At 49.0% G+C, this 23439-nt stretch overlaps 1 protein-coding gene across 4 annotated transcripts in view; it reads right to left on the bottom strand.

Moving 5' to 3' along the window:
• Positions 1-19555, bottom strand: part of MED15 (mediator complex subunit 15) — a 61467-nt gene extending 41912 nt beyond the window's left edge. For all 4 annotated transcript variants that reach the window (XM_082668112.1, XM_082668111.1, XM_082668110.1 and 1 more), the window contains exon 1: positions 19415-19555. In XM_082668112.1, the coding sequence (XP_082524238.1) occupies positions 19415-19482 (68 nt within the window). In that variant the 5' untranslated portion in view covers positions 19483-19555. The remainder of the gene's footprint in view (positions 1-19414) is intronic.
• Positions 19556-23439: the final 3884 nt, after the last annotated feature.

Below are 23439 nucleotides of genomic sequence, written 5' to 3' on the forward strand. Positions count from 1 at the left end.
AATGGCCCTGAGAGGGAAACACAACTCTGACAAATTCTCACTACATCTATGGGTTTCATATTTTCAAGTGAGAAAGGACCTATATTTCCTTTGGTTGGTCCCCCAAAATATTATACTCTCTGAGGCACCAAATTTTTAAAAAATCAGGAATTTATTTGGAGAGGAGGATGATAAAGGATCAGTCAGAATAAAAGAATACAGGTTCCAGGACTTCCCTGGTGGCGCAGTGGTTAAGAATCCGCCAGGAAGATCCAGGAAGATCCCACATGCCGCAGAGCAATGAAGCCCATGTGCCATAACTACTGAGGATGTGCTCTAGAGCCCGCGAGCCACAACTACTAAGCCCGCGTGCCACAACTACTGAAGCCCACGTGCCTAGAGCCCGTACTCCGCAACAAGAGAAGCCACCGCAATGAGAAGCCCACGCACTACAACGAAGAGTAGTCCCCACTCGCCACAACTAGAGAAAGCCCGCATGTAGCAACGAAGACTTAACACAGCCAAAAATAAATTAATTAATAAAAAAAAAAGTACAGGTTCCAATGTAAGGTCTGGCTCTCCAAAAAGAGGAAACCCATCTGCAGAAGACACATGATGGGTGAGGTGCTAGCTTAAGTCATAATCCAAATACGCTCCCTGCAATAATTTCATTTTAAAAATAAAATTAAGTGAGATATGAACCTCCAGGTTGGAAAGGGGGACTGAATCTGAGTGTCTAATTTCCAGTTGCCTTCACAGTGCCCCGATATGAGAGTGAGCAGCCAACCAAGGGCTCCCAGACACCTAACATGGCAGATAAAGACCCTGCAAGAAACTCAGCAGGAAGAAAACAGAAACTATCTCAATATCCAAGTAGATAAGACATAGCATCCATTTAACAAGAACAAGATGCTATAAAACCAGAAAAGTCAGATTACAACAACAACAAAAAAGTTCTTACAAATAAAAACCTATTAGATGTTAGCAGCAAAGGGTCAGAGATAAAATTGAAGAAATCTCCCACAGAGCAGAGCTAGAAGACAAAGAGATGGAAAACAGGAGATAAAAGATAAAATAAAAAGAAGGTAGGAGATTGGTTCAAGATGGTGGAGTAGAAGGACTTGCGCTCACTCCCTCTTGCAAGAGCACCAGAATCACAACTAACTGCTGAACGATCATCGACAGGAAGACACTGCAACTCACCAAAAAAGATACCACACATCCGAAGACAAAGGAGAAGCCACAATGAGATGGTAGTAGGGGCGCAATCACAATAAAATCAAATCCCATGACTGTTGGGTGGGTAACTCACAAACTGGAGAACACTTATATCACAAAAGCCCACCCACTGGAGTGAAGGTTCTGAGCCCCACATCAGGCTTCCCAACCTGGGGGTCCGGCAACGGGAGGAGGAATTCCTAGAGAATCAGACTTTGAAGGCTAGCAGGATTTGATTGCAGGACTTCAACAGGACTGGGGGAAACAGAGACTCCACTCTTGGAGGACACACACAAAGTAGTGTGCGGATCAGGACCCAGGGGAAGGAGCAGTGACGCCATAGGAGACTGAACCAGACCTACCTGCTAGTGTTGGAGGGTCTCCTGCAGAGGCGGGGGATGGCTGTGGCTCACTGTGAGGACAAGGACACTGGCAGCAGAAGTTCTGGGAAGTGCTCCTTGGCGTGAGCCCTCCCAGAGCCCACCACTGGTCCCACCAGAGAGCTGGGTAGGCTCCAGTGTTGGGTCGCCTCAGGCCAAACAACCAACAGGGAGGGAAACCAGCCCCACCCATCAGCAGACAAGCGGATTAAAGTTTTACTGAGCTCTGCCCACCAGAGCAACACCCAACTCTACTCACCACCAGTCCCTCCCATCAAGAAACTTGCACAAGCCTCTTAGATAGCCTCATCCACCAGAAGGCAGACAGCAGAGGCAAGAAGAACTACAATCCTGCAGCCTGTGCAACAAAAACCACATTCACAGAAAGATAGACAAGATGAAAAGGCAGAGCACTATGTACCAGATGAAGGAACAAGATAAAACCCCAGAAAAACAACTAAATGGAGATAGGCAACCTTCCAGAAAAAGAATTCAGAGTAATGATAGTGAAGATGATCCAGGACCTCAGAAAAAGAATGGAGGCAAAGATCAAGAAGATACAAGAAATGTTTAACAGAGACCTAGAAGAATTAAAGAACACCTAGAAGAATTAAAGAACAAACAAACAGAGATGAACAATACAATAACTGAAATGAAAAATACACTAGAAGGAATCAATAGCAGAATAACTGACGCAGAAGAACAGACAAGTGACCTGGAAGACAGAATGGTGGAATTCACTGCCACAGAACAGAATAAAGAAAAAAGAATGAAAAGAAATGAAGACAGCTTAAGAGACCTCTGGGAAAACATTAAACACAACAACATTCACAATATAGGGGGTCCCAGAAGGAGAAAAGAAAGAGAAAGGACCCGAGAAAATATTTGAAGAGATTATAGTCGAAAGCTTCCCTAACATGGGAAAGGAAATAGCCACCCAAGTCCAGGAAGTACACAGAGTCCTAGGCAGGATAAATCCAAGGAAAAACATGCCGAGAAACACAGTAATCAAACTGACAAAAATTAAAGACAAAGAAAAATTATTGAAAGCAACAAGGGAAAAACAAAAAATAACATACAAGGGAACTCCCATAAGGTTAACAGCTAATTTCTCAGCAGAAACTCTACAAGCCAGAAGGGAGTGGCATGATATATTTAAAGTGATGAAAGGGAAGAAACTACAACCAAGATTACTCTACCTGGCAAGGATCTCATTCAGATTCGATGGAGAAATCAAAAGCTTTACAGACAAGCAAAAGCTAAGAGAATTCAGTACCACCAAACCAGCTCTACAATAAATGCTAAAGAAACTTCTCTAAGTTGGAAACACAAGAGAAGAAAAGGACCTACAAAAACAAACCCATAACAATTAAGAAAATGGTAATAGGAACATATATCAATAATTACTTTAAATGTGAATGGATTAAATGCTCCAATCAAAAGATACAGGTTCACTGAATGGACACAAAAACAAGACCCATATATATGCTGTCTACAAGAGAACCACGTCAGACCTAGGGACAGATACAGACTGAAAGTGAGGGGATGGAAAAAGATATTCCATGCAAATGGAAATCAAAAGAAAGCTGGAGTAGCAATACTCATATCAGATAAAACAGACTTTAAAATAAAGAATGTTATAAGAGACAAGGAAGGACACTACATAATGATCAAGGGATCAATCCAAGAAGAAGATATAACAATTATAAATATATATGCACCCAACACAGGAGCACCTCAATACATAAGGCAACTGCTAACAGCTATAAAAGAGGAAATCGACAGTAACACAATAATAGTGGGGGCCTCTTAACACCTCACTTACACCAATGGACAGATCATCCATACAGAAAATTAATAAGGAAACACAAGCTTTAAATGACACAATAGGCCAGATAGATTTAATTGATATTTATAGGACATACCATCCAAAAACAGCAGATTATACTTTCTTCTCAAGTGCACATGGAACATTCTCCAGGATAGGTCACATCTTGGGCCACAAATCAAGCCTCGGTAAATTTAAGAAAATTGAAATATCAAGCATCTTTTCCAACCACAACATTATGAGATTAGAAATCAATTACAGGGAAGAAAATGTAAAAAATACAAACATATGGAGGTTAAACAATACGTTACTAAATAACCAAGAGATCACTGAAGAAATCAAAGAGGAAATAAATAAATACCTAGAGACAAATTACAATGAAAACACAATGATCCGAAACCTATGGGATGCAGCAAAAGCAGTTCTAAAAGGGAAGTTTATAGCAATACAAGCCTACCTCAAGAAATAAGAAAAATCTCAAACAAACAATCTAACCTTAACCTAAAGGAACTAGAGAAAGAAGAACAAACAAAACCCAAAGTTAGTAGAAGGAAAGAAATCATAAAGATCAAAGCAGAAATAAATGAAATAGAAACAAAGAAAACAATAGCAAAGATCAATAAAACTAAAAGCTGGTTCTTTGAGAAGATAAACAAAATTGATAAACCATTAGCTAGACTCATCAAGAGAAAGAGGGAGAGGACTCAAATCAATAAAATTAGAAATGAAAAAGGAGGAGTTACAACAGACACTGCAGAAATACAAAGCATCCTAAGAGACTACAAGCAACTCTATGCCAATAAAATGGGCAACCTGGAAGAAATGGACAAATTCTTAGAAAGGTATAACCTTCCAAGACTGAACCAGGAAGAAACAGAAAATATGAGCAGACCAATCACAAGTAATGAAATTGAAACTGTGAAAACTTCCAACAAACAGAAGTCCAGGACCATATGGCTTCACAGGTGAATTCTATCAAACATTTAGAGAAGAGCTAACACCCATCCTTCTCAAACTCTTCCAAAAAATTGCAGAGGAAGGAACACTCCCAAACTCATTCTATGAGGTCACCATCACCTTAATACCCAAACCAGATAAAGATCCTACAAATAAAGAAAATTACCAACCAATATCACTGATGACTATAAATGCAAAAATCCTCAACAAAATACTAGCAAACAGAGTCCAACAACACATTAAAAAGATCAGACACCATGATCAAGTGGGATTCATCCCAGGGATGCAAGGATTCTTCAATATATGCAAATCAATCAATGTGATACACCATATTAACAAACTGAAGAATAAAAACCATATGATCATCTCAATAGATGCAGAAGAAGCTCTTGACAAAATTCAACCCCCGATTTATGATAAAAACTCTCCAGAATGGGCTTCCCTGGTGGCGCAGTGATTGAGACTCCACCTGCCGATGCAGCAGACATGGGTTCGTGCCCCGGTCTGGGAAGATCCCACATGCCGTGGAGCGGCTAGGCCTGTGAGCCATGGCTGCTGAGCCTGCATGTCCAGAGCCTGTGCTCTGCAACGGGAGAGGCCACAACAGTGAGAGGCTCATGTAACGCAAAAAAAAAAAAAAAAAAAAAAAAACTCTCCAGAAAGTGGGCATAAAGGGAACCTACCTCAACATAATAAAGGCCATATATGACAAACCCGCAGCAAACGTCATTCTCAATGGTGAAAAACTGAAAGCATTTCCTCTAAGATCAGGAATAAGACAAGGACATCCACTCTCACCACTATTATTCAACATAGTTTTGGAAGTCCTAGCCACAGCAATCAGAGAAGAAAAAGAAATAAAAGGAATACAAATTGGAAAAGAAGTAAAACTGTCACTCTTTGCAGATGACATGATACTATATAGAATCCTAAAGATGCCACCAGAAAACTACTAGAGCTAATCAATGAATTTGGTAAAGTTGCAGGATACAAAATTAATGCACAGAAATCTCTTGCATTCCTATATACTGACGATGAAAAATCTGAAGGAGAAATTAAGAAAACACTCCCATTTACCACTGCAACAAAAAGAATAAAATACCTAGGAATAAACCTACCTAAGGAGACAAAAGACCTGTATGCAGAAAACTATAAGACACTGATGAAATTAAAGATGATACAAACAGATGGAGAGATATACCATGTTCTTGGATTGGAAGAATCAATATTGACTATACTACCCAAAGCAATCTACAGATTCAATGCAATCCCTATCCCTATCAAATTACCAATGGCATTTTTTTTTACAGAACTAAAACAAAAAATCTTAAAATTTGTATGGAGACACAAAAGACCCCGAATATCCAAAGCAGTCTTGAGGGGAAAAAAAATGGAGCTGAAGGAATCAGATTCCCTGACTTCAGACTATACTACAAAGCTACAGTAATCAAGACAATATGGTACTGGCACAAAAACAGAAATATAGATCAATAGAACAGGATAGAAAGCCCAGAGATAAACCCACGCACCTATGGTCAACTAATCTATGACAAAGGAGGCAAGGATATACAATGGGGAAAAGACATTCTCTTCAATAAGTGGTGCTGGGAAAACTGGAGAGCTACATGTAAAAGAATGAAATTAGAACACGCCCTAACACCATACACAAAAATAAACTCAAAATGGATTAAAGACCTAAATGTAAGACCGGACACTATAAAACTCTTAGAGGAAAACATAGGAAGCACACCCTTTGACATAAATCACAGCAAGACCTTTTTTGATCCACCTCCTAGAGTAATGGAAATAAAAACAAAAATAAACAAATGGGACCTGCTGAAACTTAAAAGCTTTTACACAGCAAAGGAAAACATAAACAAGACGAAAAGACAACCCTCAGAATGGGAGAAAATATTTGCAAATGAACCAACGGACAACGGATTAATCTCTAAAATATATAAACAGCTCATGCAGCTCAATATTAAAAAAACAAACAACCCAATCAAAAAATGGGCAGAAGACCTAAACAGACATTTCTCCAAAGACATACAGATGGCCAAGAAGCACATGAAAACCTGCTCAAAATCACTAATTATTAGAGAAATGCAAATCAAAACTACAATGAGGTATCACCTCACACCAGTTAGAATGGGCATCATCAGAATATCTACAAACAACAAATGCTGGAGAGGATGTGGAGAAAAGGGAAACCTCTTGCACTGTTGGTGGGAATGTAAGTTGATACAGCCACTATGGAGAACAGTATGGAGGTTCCTTAAAAAACTAAAAATAGAACTACCATATGACCCAGCAATCCCACTACTGGGCATATACCCAGAGAAAACCATAATTCAAAAAGACACATGCACCCCAATGTTCACTGCAGCACTATTTACAATAGCCAGGTCATGGAAGCAACCTAAATGCCCATCAACAGACGAATGGAGAAAAAAGATGTGGTACTTATATACAATGGAATATTAGCCATAAAAAGGAACGAAACTGGGTCATTTGTAGAGACGTGGATGGATCTAGAGACTGTCATACAGAGTGAAGTAAGTCAGAAAGAGAAAAACAAATATCGTATATTAATGCATATACGTGGAACCTGGAAAAATGGTACAGATGAACCGGTTTACAGGGCAGAAATAGAGACACAGATGTAGAGAACAAACGTATGGATACCAAGGGGGGAAAGTGGCGGGGGTGGTGGTGGTGGTGTGATGAATTGGGAGATTGGGATTGACATATATACGCTAATACGTATAAAATGGATAACTAATAAGAACCTGCCGTATAAAAAAATAAATTAAATAAAATTCAAAAAAAAAAAAAAGAGGGTCAAAGGGCCAGCTTTAAAGACATGGGGGGAGAGTGAATACAGGGCATGGAGGAAACGGGACTCCCTGGGAAATGACTGAAGGGACTTCCCCTGAAGCACCGCCGTGAGTTTTGGGAGTAAGGCAAGTCGCCCTAAAGCTCACCTGAGAGGAGAAGCAACAGGTCAGCCCTGGAGGCAAGAAAGCAGCAGGAGAGGCTTCTCAATCCTTGAGGAAGCACCTCCGCCCTAGAAGTCCACATGCATCCAAACTGACATGGCCTCCCTGGAGCCCCTTTCCTGGAAGCTGGTAGAACAAGGCAGTGAACCAAAAAGAAGAAAACCCAGGATACAGGAAGCAAGAACCCCAACACTGGAGCCCTGCAGGAGACAAGCCCTGAGAGGGCCTCACCCTTGAGGCCTCCAGAAGGGAGGTGCAGAAGGACAGACAGCCCAGCAGTACCAAGCTTGTGATAACTGCACTGAGAGGTGACTGAAGACAGAGGAAGACTCAGCCGCAGGCACACAGAACTCTAGGCACATTTCTAAGAAGGCACGTTTTTCCCAGGGAGTGAAAACCATCACAGTCTGCCACTGTGTTCGGCTGTGAACGTCTGTCCATGTGGCCCTAAACACTAGCGCTCATTACCCATTTACCCAGAAGCTGAAACACTGGTGGACAAGGGAGAGGCAGAGATAACAGCTGCGTTCCCAGAGAAAGTCAACAGATAATCAGAAACTCATCACCGTGATGACCCGTGCGTGCATGTGACTTAGAACCACGGACGCTGGCCAGAAAAGAAAGCCCCGGCCAGAAAAGAAAGCCCCGAGTCAAGGGGAGGACACAGTGAGTCGGGACCACCGCAGTCTCTTGTAAGTTGTTATCAGTCCTTGACTTTTAAAATTTATGCACAAATATTAGTTTGATAAAAATCAAATGACAGGGACTTCCCTGGTGACGCAGTAGTTAAGAATCTGCCTGCCAATGCAGGGGACACGGGTTCGAGCCCTGGTCTGGGAAGATCCCACATGCCGCGGAGCAACTAAGCCCGCAAGCCACAGCTACTGAAGCCTGCGCACCTAAAGCCCATGCTCCGCAACAAGAGAAGCCACTGCAATGAGAAGCCCACGCACCTCAAAGAAAAGTAGCCCCTAGAGAAAGCCTGCGTACAGCAATGAAGACCCAACACAGCCAAAAAAATAAAATTAAAATAAATAAATTTAAAAAAAAATCAAATGACAAAATGCACCTAAAGAGTGTGCCACTGACTCTGCCATAAAGAAATATTCAAGGAACGCCAGCTATGAAGAAAGGCCTCTTCGCCTTTCTATGCCTTCCCAACTCAGTCCACGCAGAGACAGGAAGCTCCGCTCCATCAGCAGTGCCCCCACCCACCTGCCCCAGCATTCTGCAGTTCTCCCAGGACCCCTTGGCCAGAGTGTGGTCAGAGGCACCGACCCAAGAGGGGTCATCGCACACCGCCCCCCACGGGACACGCAGCTTCCCCGGGGCTCAGACAGCCGACAGGGGGTCTTCTCTCGAGCCTGCCCCAGCACCCAGGTGGCTTCAGCTCGGAGTGAGGAAATGATGAGACACAGATGGTTTAGTCACCAACTGCAACCAGAGCAAACTACCTGTCCTTAACTCAGGGAGCCTGCTTCACCTCACTGCAGCTGGAAGCCTGTTTGCCAAACTACATCCCAGACTATGAGCCCTTCCTGTTCTCTTTCTCTTCACTTTCTTATCGGTTTAAGCTCTCCAATTTCTGCTTGCAAGATTTCTCAACCCTCGACAAATTAGATCAATGAAAGAACAACACCTAAAGATGCTACCGCTGCTCTTAAAGCATATGTCATTATTTGAGCTACAGAAGCTACACAAGTTTCATCATTTTCTCCATTCTGCGGGTTTGACCACAACAGAACCAGGATGCTGGAAAGACCTCTTGATCCATCCAGGCAGTGGCCTCTGGGCTCCAGGCCTTGGACCACTGTGGCTCCCCAGGTTCCAGCCCTGAGCGTGTCCCACTCACCACTGGGCAACCACGTGGTTAAGGACAGACTCTACCAACCCAAGAGCTTATTAAAATGCTTATCTCACGTGACTTTGTAAAATATTTCGGGGGAGGAAAGCCCTATCTTCCAGAGGTCTGCACTCGAGTCCCAGCAGTGAAAATCATACGGTATCTGGGAAGTGACTGAAGACAGTGCAGGACGGGGTGGAAAGGGATGGGTGAAACACTGGCCATATGATGCTAACTCTCCAAGTAGCTAGGAGACCATACTTCCATTATCCCTACTTCTGTGAAGGAAAAGTCCATAACAGAACTTTTAACAAGATAGGAAATAAAAGAGTTATCTCAAGCACACAGGATGACTGTGCAGAGATGCCTGAAGGAGGCTCACTCCCAAGAGTGCCCTGCAGTGGGGCCCTCTGGGCCATCACACGGGGAGCAACCATGCACTCCGAGTCTCCCTCGGCCTAGAGAGCTTGGGCCTCAGAAAGTGGGAACTGATAAGTCTCACAAAACCTGTTCCCATAACCAGAGGTTGGTCCAGTCCCTCCCCACCCAGACAGAGCCAGACTATGTGGAAGAGTCCTATCCGCCAGAAGACTTGCTGTGTCCAGTCTCATGTGAACCTGGGCCATGGGCACACAAGTCCCAGCCAGAGTCCCCCCAGGGGATGAACCTTGGCGGTGAGAAAGCCACCACTCAAACCTGAACTCAGAGTCTAATTCCACTTAAGAAACATGGGTCTGTGTGTGTGTTGGCATATTTAAAATACATACACATCAAGTCATATGCCCAAAGAAACAGGACTGGAGGAAAGAGATCAAAATGTCAGCAACAGCCATCTCTGAGCAGAGAGAACACAGAAAATACCCTCCTGTTTTGAAATCATCTGCAACATTATCTGAAGAGAATGAAGTACCGCACCCACCAGCCCGGAACACACTGACTGAAACAGGAGGTGGAGACGTGCTGGCGCTGCCGGGACTGGCTTCCCTGCACCCACATCCTCTCCCTCCGCTCCACCCACATGCCCCTTGGGGCCCCAGCGAGGCACTCCTGCAGCTGACGCTCTTCCAGGTCTGCTCCCTGCTTCTCCCACAGGCAGCTGGACTTCTCTCCTCCAGAGGGTTGACACTCCACACACCCTGCACTTCGTCACATTGCACTCACCTCTCAGAAATTAGCACAGGATCAGGGCTCGCCTCCCTCACACCGACACCAATTCTGCAGCTTCCTTCCTGACAGATCTGTCCCTCCTAAGCCATCCCTTCCATTCCTACTGTCTCTGCACCCGGTGGGTCAATCTGAGTGCGCATTAACAATTAACAAAGTGATTGTTATGAAGGCAGCTTCCTTGACAACATTGGGTGTTGGCAAAGATGTCTAACAAGGGCAACCTCCCCACGTGGCTGGTGGGAATGTCAACTGGTATCACCTGGGAAAATCATTTTCCAGACGGTGCTGAAGCTGAAGGCCACCCCTGCACCTAGCCCTGGGGTCAGAGCCCAGAGAGCGAGTACTGTACTCACAGGAGACAGGACCCAAAGCGGCCCTGGTGCAGTGTTCACACAGCCAACAACTGGAACTAACCCCAATGTCTGTCAAACACACAACAGGACAGTACCGGGGGTGGGGGTGGGGGGCGCGGTCATGCAGTGGAATATCGGCATAAATAAGAACCTGCTGCCTACGAGGACAAACGTCACACACGTCACTCTGAACGGAAGAGTCCAGACCCAGGGTTGCAGAGCTTGGGATTCCAGTGACAGGAAATTCTGGAACAAACGTCTCCATGGCCCGGAAGTCAGGAGAGTGGAGCAGGGGCTGCACCGGCTGAAGCACAGGGTGCTGCGCCTGTTCAGGATGTAGTCTGGGCAGCTGGTGGGCATTTTCACGGTGACACGTGTCCTCGGGCCACTCACTGCATGGGTGGGCTTTACTTCAATACAAAGAAACACTATGGGAGCCTGGTGAGGGCCCTTGAGCCTGGCCCCAGGACCAGCCCCACCCTCAGGTTTGGACTCCAATGGTCTGGGGTCTGAATTCCAACCCTGAACCCCTGGCAGGGATTTCCCGCTGCACAGTCTCAGGCCTGAATCCTCCCTGGCATGACTCACGGCAACCCGATGGGTGTGAAGGGCCTGCGGTGGCCCAAAAGGGCCTCGCAGGGCAAAGCTGGCATTCTCTCCACTTTATATCAGGGGCTCCAGCCCACACCCAGCAGCCAGATCACTTCCTCACACAGCACCTCTGATGAGGATGGAAAGGAAGTTGGAAAGAGGGAGAGAACAGGAGACAGCGGGGATGGGAATGAGCCATTTCTGAAGCAACAAGCACTGCCCCCACACCCCCAGGAGCCTGCACTGGAAGGAGCAAGGGGTGCACAGGCTTCAGAGAGCAGAAGTCCCCACGCAGGGCCTTCTGCCCCTCCCCGCCTTGCCACCCCTCTCCCGGACTGGATGCCAAGTGGCTGGGCACAAAGGCTGACCTGCAGCCAGGCCACACCTCAGCCCTGGTCCCTACCCGCCCCCACCCTACCGCCTGAGTCCCAGGCAGAGCTGGAGGAAACCATGTCCAGGGGAGGAAGCCAGACAGCACCCAGCTGCTACTCGCCAAGCCTGAGCACAGAGCCATGTGAGAGAACCGGTGAACGGAGGGAGAGCACGCCAGAGCGCTCTGCTCTGTCCCTGCAACTCTTTATGTCTGAAAAAACGGTCTCGGAAAAAAAAGCTCAAAGTAAGGTCAAATGTCTCCTCCAAGGACTCACTGTCCCAAATAAGTTACTCCTCCTTGGATACTTAACTCATTCAATCAGGAACGGTTACTAACAGGCCCCGCCTAGGTTAGCAAGAGACTCCTTATATTTTTTTTTTGGCCACTGCAGCTTGAGGGATCTTAGTTCCCAGACCAGGGATTGAACCTGTGCCCTCAGCAGGGAAAGCTCAGAGTCATAACCACTGGACCGCCAGAGAAGTCCCAAGAGATACCTTATTAAAGTGGAGGGGAACATCCCTCCCTCACGGGGTTGTGGTTTCGAGATAATTATGCCTGGGCTCCTAACGCATCCTCCTCTGTCTCCGGGATCAGGTACTCATTCGCTTATCTGTTAAACAGAACCATCTAGTAACACCCTGAACTCCCCTGTCTTTACATGAATGTCTCAATCAAAAAAAAAAAAAAGGCTCAGCACTGCTTTCCACAACGCTCCCTGCAATTACCCTGCATCCCTCACCTAAGACAAGGCACCATGCTAGGAGCTCACTGGGATGCAGAAGTGTACGACCAGGTCCTGCACTCAACAAATTTATAATACTGTTGGCAAGGCAAAAAAATAATAATGAGTGTAAAAAGAGCAAAAAAGAGTTCATCTGTTCAGTTCATGCCAGGATGCATCCAACAAGGGCTCTACAAACTCAAGAGGAATTAGGGACCACTGTGGGCTGAGCCATCAGGGTCATGAGGAGGGAATGAGGCCAAGACCAGACCTCTGACAGGGCAGAGAAAGAACGACAGAGGGCAAGCCAGCCGTGTCTGCAGCCAGAGGGCCTGACGTGCAGCAGGAGTGTCTGGCTGGGGCTCTCCCACCAGCACAGAGGGAGGGTCAGCTGGAAAGGTAATTTCAGATGGAAAGCAGAATGCTTCTTAGCAGGGGTGGAAAGAACGGCTGTGCTGGCACCTGGCCCAGGCGACGGAGGACACCCACCGTGACACAAAGCACATGCGACTTCCCACCTTATGGCAGCTGCCTGTGACCACGGCTCACCTCCTCCTCATCTGTAGACAGAGTCTACCTCTCCTTCAAAAGATTTCTGATTATGAAAGAAATACACGTTTACTGTTAACAAGCGACACACATACATATATATACCAAAAATTACAAAGAAAATTAAAATCACTCAGATAACCAGCCAAAGATGTCTATTTAACGAACTCAGCCTGTACCCCATGTTCCACGGCTCCTGAGGATGCCAGTTTGCCAGCATCCCTGCATGCGCAGTGCTATGACTTTCTCCAACTCTGAGGTGAAGGCCCATCAGGTTGGCTCACCGTCACTCTTGGAGAGGCAGGAATCAACTCTGATTCAGAAACTCTTGTAGTGTCCCTGCCACGAGGGGTTCAGACTGGGGGAAACAAGTGTTCAAACAATTCAGGTGGAAACCGGTAACAGAGCATGGGTAAAGAGAGGGGCATGGTGGGTGGCTGGGTGTCCTGGGAGGGCGAGTGGGATAGGACTGCAAATGCTCAGCCACGGGAAGGACAGGTCTCTCAGGCAGGGGAACAAGCAGGAGGCAGGGCGACCAGGTCAAGAACGGGGCTCCTGTGAGGATCTGGGGCAGCCTGGCACGGTGGGGGCAGCAGGCAGGTGCAGACCCTGGAGGAGGGATCCTGGCTCAGAGCTGAATCCACAGGCTGCCATGCACACATTCTGGGCATCAAAGTGACTGGAGAAAGAGGATGGAGTCCATGAAGCAAGAGTTGACAACTTGAAGCTGAGTGGTGAACGCACAGGCATGGGGTCTTTAAACTACTCGGTCCTATGATCCATATTGAATTTTTTAAAATCCAGCAGAATTCCTTTAGAAATCAACCCTCTAGGTACATAACCAATATCACTGCCCTGAGGAATGCTTTTCAGGGGCAGGTACCCCTTGCCCTTCATGACCAGGGCAGGAAGATAATCACGTGGTCACGGTCCTTCCCACCCCAGAATGCCCACCATGGGTCCTGGACCAGCCATAGCCACCAGGTCAGGAATGGCAGTAACAGCTGGAAGACTTCTGACCAGGAATGGACGTAAGGGATGCAGCTGGTAGGGGGGTAGGGTCACCTATGAAAGGACGCTGGTGTGGCTGGGGACTGGCTGCAGCCTGTGCAGAGGCCAAAGATCAGCTGGGGCTTGCGGTGCTGTGCCAGCAGTGTTGTGCCAACTGCAGCAGAGGGGCCTGCCACCCTTTGGGGCCCAGTGACCCATGGGGAGTTGCTAAAACTGCCAACAGGATGCCTACCGGCAACAGCTCCTCCAATGGGCTCTCTCAGTGCACATGGCTTGGGTTAACTTCCAGGGCCATCTCCCCGCTTCCCCAAAAGAGACGTGACCACTCTTTCAGGTGAAAAAGTGGTTTGCCTCGCCAGTCCTGCTACGGTTCAGCAAGCACTCCTCTGTGACACGCATCCATGCCTCAGTTTCCTCACCCTACACGGGAGTAACAAGTACACCCGCCCACTCTCAGGGCCAGCACAGAGACGGTGGGTGAGCCAACACAACAACTCCTGCAGCAGGATGCACAGCACACCCCCCACGTTTCAGCTGCTGTTGTCGCTGCTGTTGAGAAAACCCTGGATGACGGAGGGCTCCCATCCCCTCATGTCACTGTCACTCCTGGCCTGGGGCAGTAGAGACAAGGGTCAGGACTCTGAAGTCAGTGTCTCACCAATCACTTTCTAGTTTCTTCGCTGGGACTTGTGGTGACCAGACAGGGCCCCTGGCCTCGGGGCACAGACATTCTGGAGCTGGGCTGTACACGGACATCAGCCCAGTCACGTGGATGACAACTGGGCTATGAAGAAAGCGGTGGGCTCAGCAGCTTCCCTGCTGGAGAACAAGGGCCAGAGTCACACCAGGGAGGCACAGGGCTGTTCGGAGGCCTGCGTGGGCTAAGCCACAGAAAAGGGTCGGCCAAGACTCAGTGGCTTCTGCCCGTGGGAGGGACCACAAGCCACAGGCAGGATCCGGACATGCAAGTTTCAGGACACTCCCTGTCCTTCTGAAGACCTCTCCAGACCCTTGGAAGTTGCTGTTTCGTTGTCTGTTCTTTTCTGCTTTTTTGCTTTGTTTTATTTTGTTTCTGGCTAAATAGCACTCGACTTTCTCCTTCTGGTCTAGGCTGAAATTTCCACACCTCCTAGGTTCCTGACCTGGAGCTCACACCTCCCTAGGGGTCCTTGGCAGAAGAGGCAGCTGACCAGTCCGCCCTCACTCTGCTCCACACTCCCTCAGCCCTTCGTGGCCCCTGACTGGAACCCTGATCAGGGCTGCCCTCCCCAACTGTGTCCTCCCCTTGCAATCTGTTCAGCCCAGCAGACATTTACTCCACGCCTTAAGATGCAATCTGCTGTACTGAGGGGTGGGAGGTACAAAAGTCTCAAGACTAAGATGGGAAGAGATGATCAAGGTGGTCCTTTTATGTATTCACCGTTCACCAACCCCATGGCATACGAGGCGCTGCTCACTTCTCACACACACTTGTTCTCCAGGAGCTGACAGACCAGACACGCGTGCTCAACACTAACCCAACAACCCAGGAGGCAGGCCCAAGGCCCACAATGACCAGCTCGGGGGCTCTAAGGGGGGCTGCTCCTGTGGTCCTGCAGGGAAAGTGGATGTTCCACAAAAAGCCCATCTGAACCCACCAAGAGTTTCACAACTACCCTCCCCAGAGGCTCCCGTGTCATCAATCCCCTAACCAGACTCAAAGGTTCCACCTTCACTCCCCAAGGCTCCTTCTCCTGCCAGGGCCTGGGGAGGGGGCATCAGGGGACGCATCACTGAGTCCCGAGCCCTCTGCTAGAGCGCGAGTGGAGGTCTCTTCCTTTTCCCTCCCACCACCCCTGTGAGACAGACTGGACTCCTGCCTTTGCATGGATGAGGGAGATGACCCAGAAAGGTGACGTATGCAAGGTCACTCAGCTCACACGTGGAGAAAGTGGGTGTTCCCAAGCTTCACAATGGCTGCTGGCGCAGGTAATGAAGGCCACTGTCATTGAGAAGGTGGCACACACAACACCCAGGAAAATATCTACTCTTGCACTCTTCAGCAAGTGGTTTATACGCCAGGTGCCATGCTTCATAGGATTGGAGTCTTACAGGAAACTCAAAGGGGCTGAGATACAAGATATCAGGGGGTGACCCACTTTAGGCAGGGTGGGCAGAAAAAGATCTTGAGTATTTAATATTTAAGCAGACATGTCAATGAGGAAAAGGAACTAGTCATGAATACAGTGAGGGGCAGTCTACCCATTGTGGAATATCTTAAATACTCGATAACAAATTGTTTAAAGGGAGAGAACAAAGAAAGAATTTGGAATGCTCAAGAAGCTGAAAGACCAGAGAGGGTGGAACGGGGTGGGGTATGAGAGCAGGTGGCTAGGCCAGGCTGGGGTGGGGGTGGGGGGGACATCTGGAGCTCTGTTCGGACTCTGAGGACAGTCACTGATGGGTTGTCAGCAGGGCAGTGATGAGTGAGTGGAGGCAGAAGTCCGGGGAGGCCCGGAGGAGGCAGAGGCAGTGCAGGGCTAAGAAGAGGCTGCACTAGAGTCCCTTCAAGGGCCCTCCTAACCAGCCCCAGCTCCAAACTGCTTTCCTCAGTGGAAGCCAGGAGCCGTTTATTCAGCCTATTCTCTCAGGAGCTACTCAAGAGTGAGGTGAGGACAGGGAGCCCCCTCCCACTGAAACTTCCCAGGTCTTCGCTTGGCTTCCCTCATTCAACTGTAAATTACCTCGGTTCAAAACATTTCCCAAGGGATGTCCCTGGAAGTCCAGTGGTTAAGACTCCGTGCTTCCAATGCAGGGGGGCACGGGTTTGATCCCTGGTCTGGGAACTAAGATCCCCCACATGCCGTGTGGTGCGGCCAAAAAAAAAAAAATTTCCCAAGTCGGCCAACTTTAAACAACAGCATAAACACTGGAGAAAGTCAGAATTAACGTGTCAGGTATCCTGACCTTCTTTTTTAATGCTGTGAACACAATAAATCAAGGCACCAAGAATCACGGCTTTCAAAGTGAAACCTGGAGAGAAAAGAGACAAATCTGAGAACTGAGAACACCCACATGATGTCAGGCAGAAAGCCTCTGAAACTCCTCATCCCAGTGGTGGCAGGCGGAAGGGCTCCCTAAAGTGCCCAGGCCTTAACCCCGGGAACACGCCAACAGGAGATGCAGAAGGGCCTTTCCAGATGTAATTAAGGTTATAGACTTGAAAGTAGGGACATCATCCTGGATTATCCAGGTGGGCTCAATCTAATCTGAGCCTTTAGTAGAGAATTATTTTCTCTGGTTGAAGGCAGAGAAATGGGGCAGAAGAGCCCACCCTTGCTGGAGGGGGCCACATAGGAAGTGTGACAGAGAATGGAGGCAGCCTCTGGGAACAAAGACTGACCTTGGAAAGGTTAACAGCCAGTTAGGAACGATTTCGCCTCAGTCTTCCAACGCCATGGAACTGAACTTAGCCAACAACCTGAATTAGCTTGAAAGCAAATTCTACCCCAGAGCCTCCAGGAAGAAATGCACCTGCCAATATCTTGATTTCGGCCCTGTAAGAGCCCGAGGAGAAGATTCAGCTGAGCCCACTTAGACCTCTGATCTACAGAACCTGTCAGATAATACACCTGTGTTGTTTTTAAGTAACACAGTTTGTTGGCAGCAACAGAAGAGTAATAGCAGCAATCTGGCAAAAAAAAAAAAAAAAGAACCCAGTTTCTCTAGAAGCAGAAGGAGGCTGAATCAAGAAGTACTCAGTTGGTCCTCTTCAATGGCCCCCGCAGCCCTCTGACACTCCCCCACCTGCCCCATTTCCTTTGGCGGCAACTCATTCTTCCCGTCCTTAAATTCCGGGCTCCCTCAAAGAGGACTCTCTGCCCTGGGGGCCTTTCTTACAAGAGCCCTTAAGTAGGTCAATCCTCAAGATTTCATCGATTGGTAACTCCAACACTCACTGATTCTGCAATATCGGCACATCTGTCCCCAGACAATTCCACCGCAGGGCCCGGAGCCTAGCTCTCCAGTCCCCACTGCCTGCCCTGGACTGAGAGCTTCCCTGCCTTCCGCCCCACTTCCTTCCTTGCACACTGCTGCACCCCACCCCCTCCATCCAGTTAGTCATCAAGGACCATCTGCGCTCGCTCTCTGCTTTCTCTGGAATCATCTTCTTTCAGTTTCTACCACTGCCTAATGCAGGCCTTTAGAATCTCTTGCCTGACTAGGTCATTTCACAACCATTTTACGGAGCGATGTGACACACAGTGCTCTAGCAGGGGGAATACAGGCATGAAAAACGACAGGTCCCCAGACCCCAACAGCTCAAAACTCTCATAATGGGCCTCACTGGTCTCTCTCCTCTGTTCTTGATCCATCTTCGGGGACTCAGGGGATCTTCCCAACTCTGGCATCTCACCACCTCAAAGCAGGCCCCATGACAAATAGAGGCTCATCTCCCCAGCACAGCACTCCCACAGCTAACGGGTCAGCCCCCGCTGGCCCTCCTTGCACGATCATCTCCTCAAACCCCAGAACTCAGCCTAGCACGAGGTCCTCCACGCGGTGGGCACTCACGCTCCCCACTCCTCAGCTTGCAGTGATGGCCCTTCACACTCCTACTTATCATTCTGGGACTCAGTTTATTCGCCGCCTACTCCCCAACTGCTCAAGCAAACCGTCAATTCCAGTAGGAGAAAGCCTGCCCTGTAACTGCGCCTTGGCGGCGGCGGCGCCTCCCCCAAGGTCAGGGGCTGATCCCCGCCAGCACAGCCCGCCGGTCCGGCAAGCCCGGTAGAAGACAGTAAACCAACAAGCAGCCGGTGCGGAGGAGCGGAAGCTCCGCGCGCGAAGCCCAGGGCGCCCGGCAGCCCCTGCATCGATGGTCTCAGCAGCTGAGACTGAAGAGGAGGCACCAACCCCAGCTCTTCACTCCCACTCCCGACCGAAGGTCGCTTCCTGACAGCCTCTTCCTGCCACCCTCCGGCGAAGTCCACGGTGGGGAGGGGGGTCACCCGTAGATTCTCGCCCCCACCGCCCCTTCTGCCCACCCCCTCCGCCCTCGCCCCGAGGCGCTTTCTCCGAGGAGGAATCGCAAAGCGCCCAGACCTGCAGAAGCCGCCACTGGCGGCCCCGGCCTCCTCCGTCCGCAGTGGGACGCAGAGCTGGGGAAAGGTTGCCTCCCAAGCACACAAATGACGAATGAGAAAGCTCAGGACGATGACTCAGAAGCCGGGGCTCGCCGGCTGGCAGAGTTCGGCCCAGGAACGCTAACCCGCGACCGCGGCGGCCGAGAGCGGAGGGGACAGAGGGGAGGGCCACGCCCCGGTACCCCGCGATCCGGCGCCCGGAATCCCCCGGTCCGGCCGCGCCTCCCCCTCCGCGAAGAGGGCTGAGAGGAAGGATGAGGAGGGGAAGGCTGAGGGGAAGGCCGGGGGTCGCGCCGCCGCCGCCTCGGCCCCTACTCACATTTGGCTGACCAGCTTCTGCCGGAAGGCGGCGCTCCGCCAGTCGGTCTCCTGCCCCGAAACGTCCATGCCGGTGCCCCGCTCCCACCGCCTGCGCCCCGCTCGGCAGCCGCCGCCTCAACCGCAGCGCCAGGCCCAAACCCGGAAGCCGTCGGCTGCGTCTCGGCCGCGCCGGAAGCGGAACGGGGATTGTGGGAACTGGGGCGCGAGCGGGGGCCTGTGGGAAATGGAGTCCGCGGGCGCCCGGGAGCCCCACCCCCACCGCGCTCCCAGCCGCCCGAGGCTGACGGCAGCTGCACCTCGTCGAGTGCCTAGCCTGTGGCCCTACTGTGGGCTGGCCCTGCAAGTCCAGGGGATCCACACCCCTCGGGGAGACCGCGCGCGGCCACCCGCTACCTGAGCGGATGCCGTGGAGAGATTATCAGAGATTTATCAGACACCTGCTGTGCCCCTGCTGTGCCCGCACGATCCGGGCCCTACTTCCCTGAGGCTGCCTTCCAGCGCCGCATCCCAAGAGGGACCAGACGATGCTTCTCTCCGTTAGACTTTTGGAATCTCATATCCCACCAATGGCTATATTTTGTAGGGGTTGGAGATGTGAGGAACCCAAACCACACTGTTAATTTTTAGACACAGGCTTTCCTGTTTGGCCCAACAGGAGAACACCTTCCAGATGCTCGCTGACAGCGCACAAACTTGCTGAGTGGAGGAGGCAGGGGAGTTGGAGGCAGGCGGGAATGGACAGGGGTTGAAGCCTGAGGATACTTTTAGGAGGATAAAAGTTCTGCCAGACTGAACCTATGCGGCCTTTCTGTGGCCCTGCGGAGGGAAGACAGGTGACAAAAATCCTAAGCCCAACTTAGGTCCCCAAGTGGTAAATAGACAGTCACCAAGATGGGCCTCACAGAAAGTGAACTGGCACCTACTGACGCCTAATAAGTGCCTGGCCCAGGAGGGGCTGTGTCCACCCCGTGTCCCTGAGCCCCAGGCAGGAGTAGGGGGTGGGGGGGAGGGATTGGGAGAGGAGGGAGTGAGCAGGTTCCCCAAAGGGGCCCGTCTTGCCCTCAGGTTTCAGGTTTTGCATTGATAGGAGAGCTGTTCACAGCTTCAAACTTTTTTGCTCTCATTCTTTCTAAAATAATTTTTAAAAATTCTGTCCTGGGAATTCCCTGGCTATCCAGTGGTTGGGACTACGTGCTTTCACTGCCAGGGCCTGGGTTCGATCCCTGGTCGGGGAACTAGAATCCCACAAGCCACGTGGCCACCAAAAAAAAAAAAAAAAATCTGTCCCTAGGGTAATCAACTTGTCCTGGTTTGCCCAGGACTATCCTGGGTTTAGCTCCGAAAGTCCGTGTCTTGACGACCCCCAGGCTGACCAGAATGGTTCATCACCTTGTCTCTATCCCTCTTGCACATTTAAAAAAACTGAGATCTAATGCACATACCATATAATTCACCCTTTTAAAATGTACAATTCAGTGTTTTTTGCTATATTCACATATTCATAAGGTTGTGCAACCATCACCACTGTCATGAACATTCTTCCACTGTCATGAACTTTTTTAAGTTGACCTATAAATGTTTCTCTGTGAATCACTGGAAAGGTGTAACTGCGGTGTGTCCTATATTGTATTTGGACTTCAGATGCATTTTGTTATTTAAATCCTCAACCCTGCAGATTCCATTTACCAATTTATGGAAAACTTTGGTCTTATAACTCCATTGGCAAAGCCAGTCCTCACTGTCAAATCCTTAGACCCTTGGGGCTTTTGGAAGAAGAGGATGGACATCACATCCAACTCAAGTGAGCTTGTTATGTTAATGGGGACCCCAGGACATCTCTCCCTATTCTGATGCTGGTTCTTTTTCTTTCTTTCTTTCTTTCTTTTTTTTTTTGGTTGCGCGGGGTCTTAGTTGTGGCAGGCAGGCTCCTTTGTTGTGGCTCCAGGGCTCTTCATTTGTAACATGCGAACTCCTAGTTGCAGCATGCATTGTGGAACCTAGTTCCCTGACCAGGGATCAAACCCGGGTCCCCTGCATTGGGAGCACGGAGTCTTATCCACTGCGCCACCAGGGAAGTCCCTGCACTCTGGTTCTAGGAAGGTGGAGAGAGCATGGCACATAGATTCACAGACAGACTGACAGACAGAGGCCCTGTTAGGATGTGATTTCTTTTCTGTTATGATTCCTACTCATCGTGTATGAAACCTATAGGATTTAAGGTATGTTAAGCTAAGTTTAGTAGTTCAAAATGGAGTCACAGTGGCCAAAGTGAATTTCCATATTAGTTGTTTTGAAACATCACTAAAGAACTGGGTGTGTCTGTGATAAACTGAGAGTGTTACTTTAGATAAGAAAGCTGTTGGGCAACATATGTCACTGGAACAGAAGGAGCAACTGATAAAGGCGAGATCCCCTCCCCTGGGCATAACTGTTGCTCCTTAAAAAGAGACCACCAAGCTGAGTAACTCAGAGTGTTCCAGATGGAGGCTGCCAGAGAGCTACTTCCCACTCTGCTTATCCAGAGACCCATTGCTGGACTGGAGACCCTGCTTGTGCAGAGACACCTCCTTCCTGACTTCTCCTCAGAGTGGTTTGTGACCCTCTTTTCCCTACTTCAACTAACCTGTGTCGTGTGCTAATTGTGTGCAATAAACTAAGTGGTTCATGAATTAAATATTGGCTATGGATATTGTATGTCTCCAATCCAGTGATTCCTTCCTGTCCTTACTGTTGGGCCCTGAGACAAACAGGTCCAGAATGTTGTCAAGAATTTGTCATCGGGATAAACTTAAGTGCTACCCCCTTTGGTGTTTGCTCCAGTCTTCTATTTCTACTCATCCCTTCCTCTGGGACCCAGAGGTGGTGATACCTTGGTTAGAGTTTGGATGGTGACTAGGGATCACCATCCCTAGGGAAAGAGAGGTAGAGACAGCTACAGACCTCTTGGCCTTGGGGAAAGAGGGAGGCCACAAGAAGGTCGATCCTGAAATGGACCTGCATGGTTTAGACCCTGGGGAGGAAATGATGGAGGAAGCTGAAGCTGGCCAGAGGTGTGACTGTATCCCACACCACTTGGGGTGGGCTCCTCGCTGGGCTAAATCTCTGTTCTGCTGGTTCCTGAGGCTACCTTGCCATAGCTGGACCCTGTCACTGGCCACACATTTGGTGGACACCATCCTGGGCCCTGCAGGAAGCAGGAGCTGGAAGCTTTGCAGGTGGAGGAATAGTCCCCCTAGAGAGCCTTGCACACCCTCTCAGAGGCTCTGGCTCTCTCCTTCCAGCCTCACATAGGGACCCCTCTGATACCCCTCCTCATTTAGTGCTCAGTCCCTGGAAGGTGCTGACCTGCCCCTCTTGAAACCGCACACCTCAGATGGGATTTGAACCCAGCCAAAACTCAGATTGGGACTCAAACCCACTGTCTTTTAATTGATACCGCACACCTGGTCTCAGGATTTATCAAAGCTCAGGTTCCTTATGTCTCAGTGCAGAAGGAATTCAGCAAGAGGCAAAGTGATAGGTGAGAAGTGGATTTATTTAGAGAGATACACATTCCATAGGCAGAATGTGGTCCATCTCAAAAGGTGAGGGCAGCCCCAAAATATGCGGTGGTTAGCTTTTATGGGCTGGGTAATTTCAAAGGCTAATGAGTAGGAGGATTATTTCAACTATCTTGAAGAAGGAGCAGAGGTTTCCAGGAAGTTGGCTTTTTATGGTCAGCCTGGGAACAGTCATGGCGCCTGTGGGTGTGTCATTTAGATGCTAATGTATTACAATGAGCGTATAATGAGGGTCAAGGTCCACTGGAAGTGAATCTTCCACCATCTTAGACCTCATTGGTTCTAACCAGTTTTTGTCCTGTCCTCAATGGCTATGTCATTTTTTTTTAAAGGTTGTGCCCTGCCCGCTTCCCTCCTGTTTCACTATCATCCCAGCACCTGCTAGATGTAACCCCTCTTCTGTGTTTGGCCTGGAGCCTGCAATCATTTATGAGTGTGGTGTTGGGGGGCAGTTATTGCTTCT

The sequence above is a fragment of the Grampus griseus genome (genome assembly GCF_964374135.1).
Source record: "Grampus griseus genome assembly, chromosome: 12".
NCBI lineage: Eukaryota > Metazoa > Chordata > Mammalia > Artiodactyla > Delphinidae > Grampus > Grampus griseus.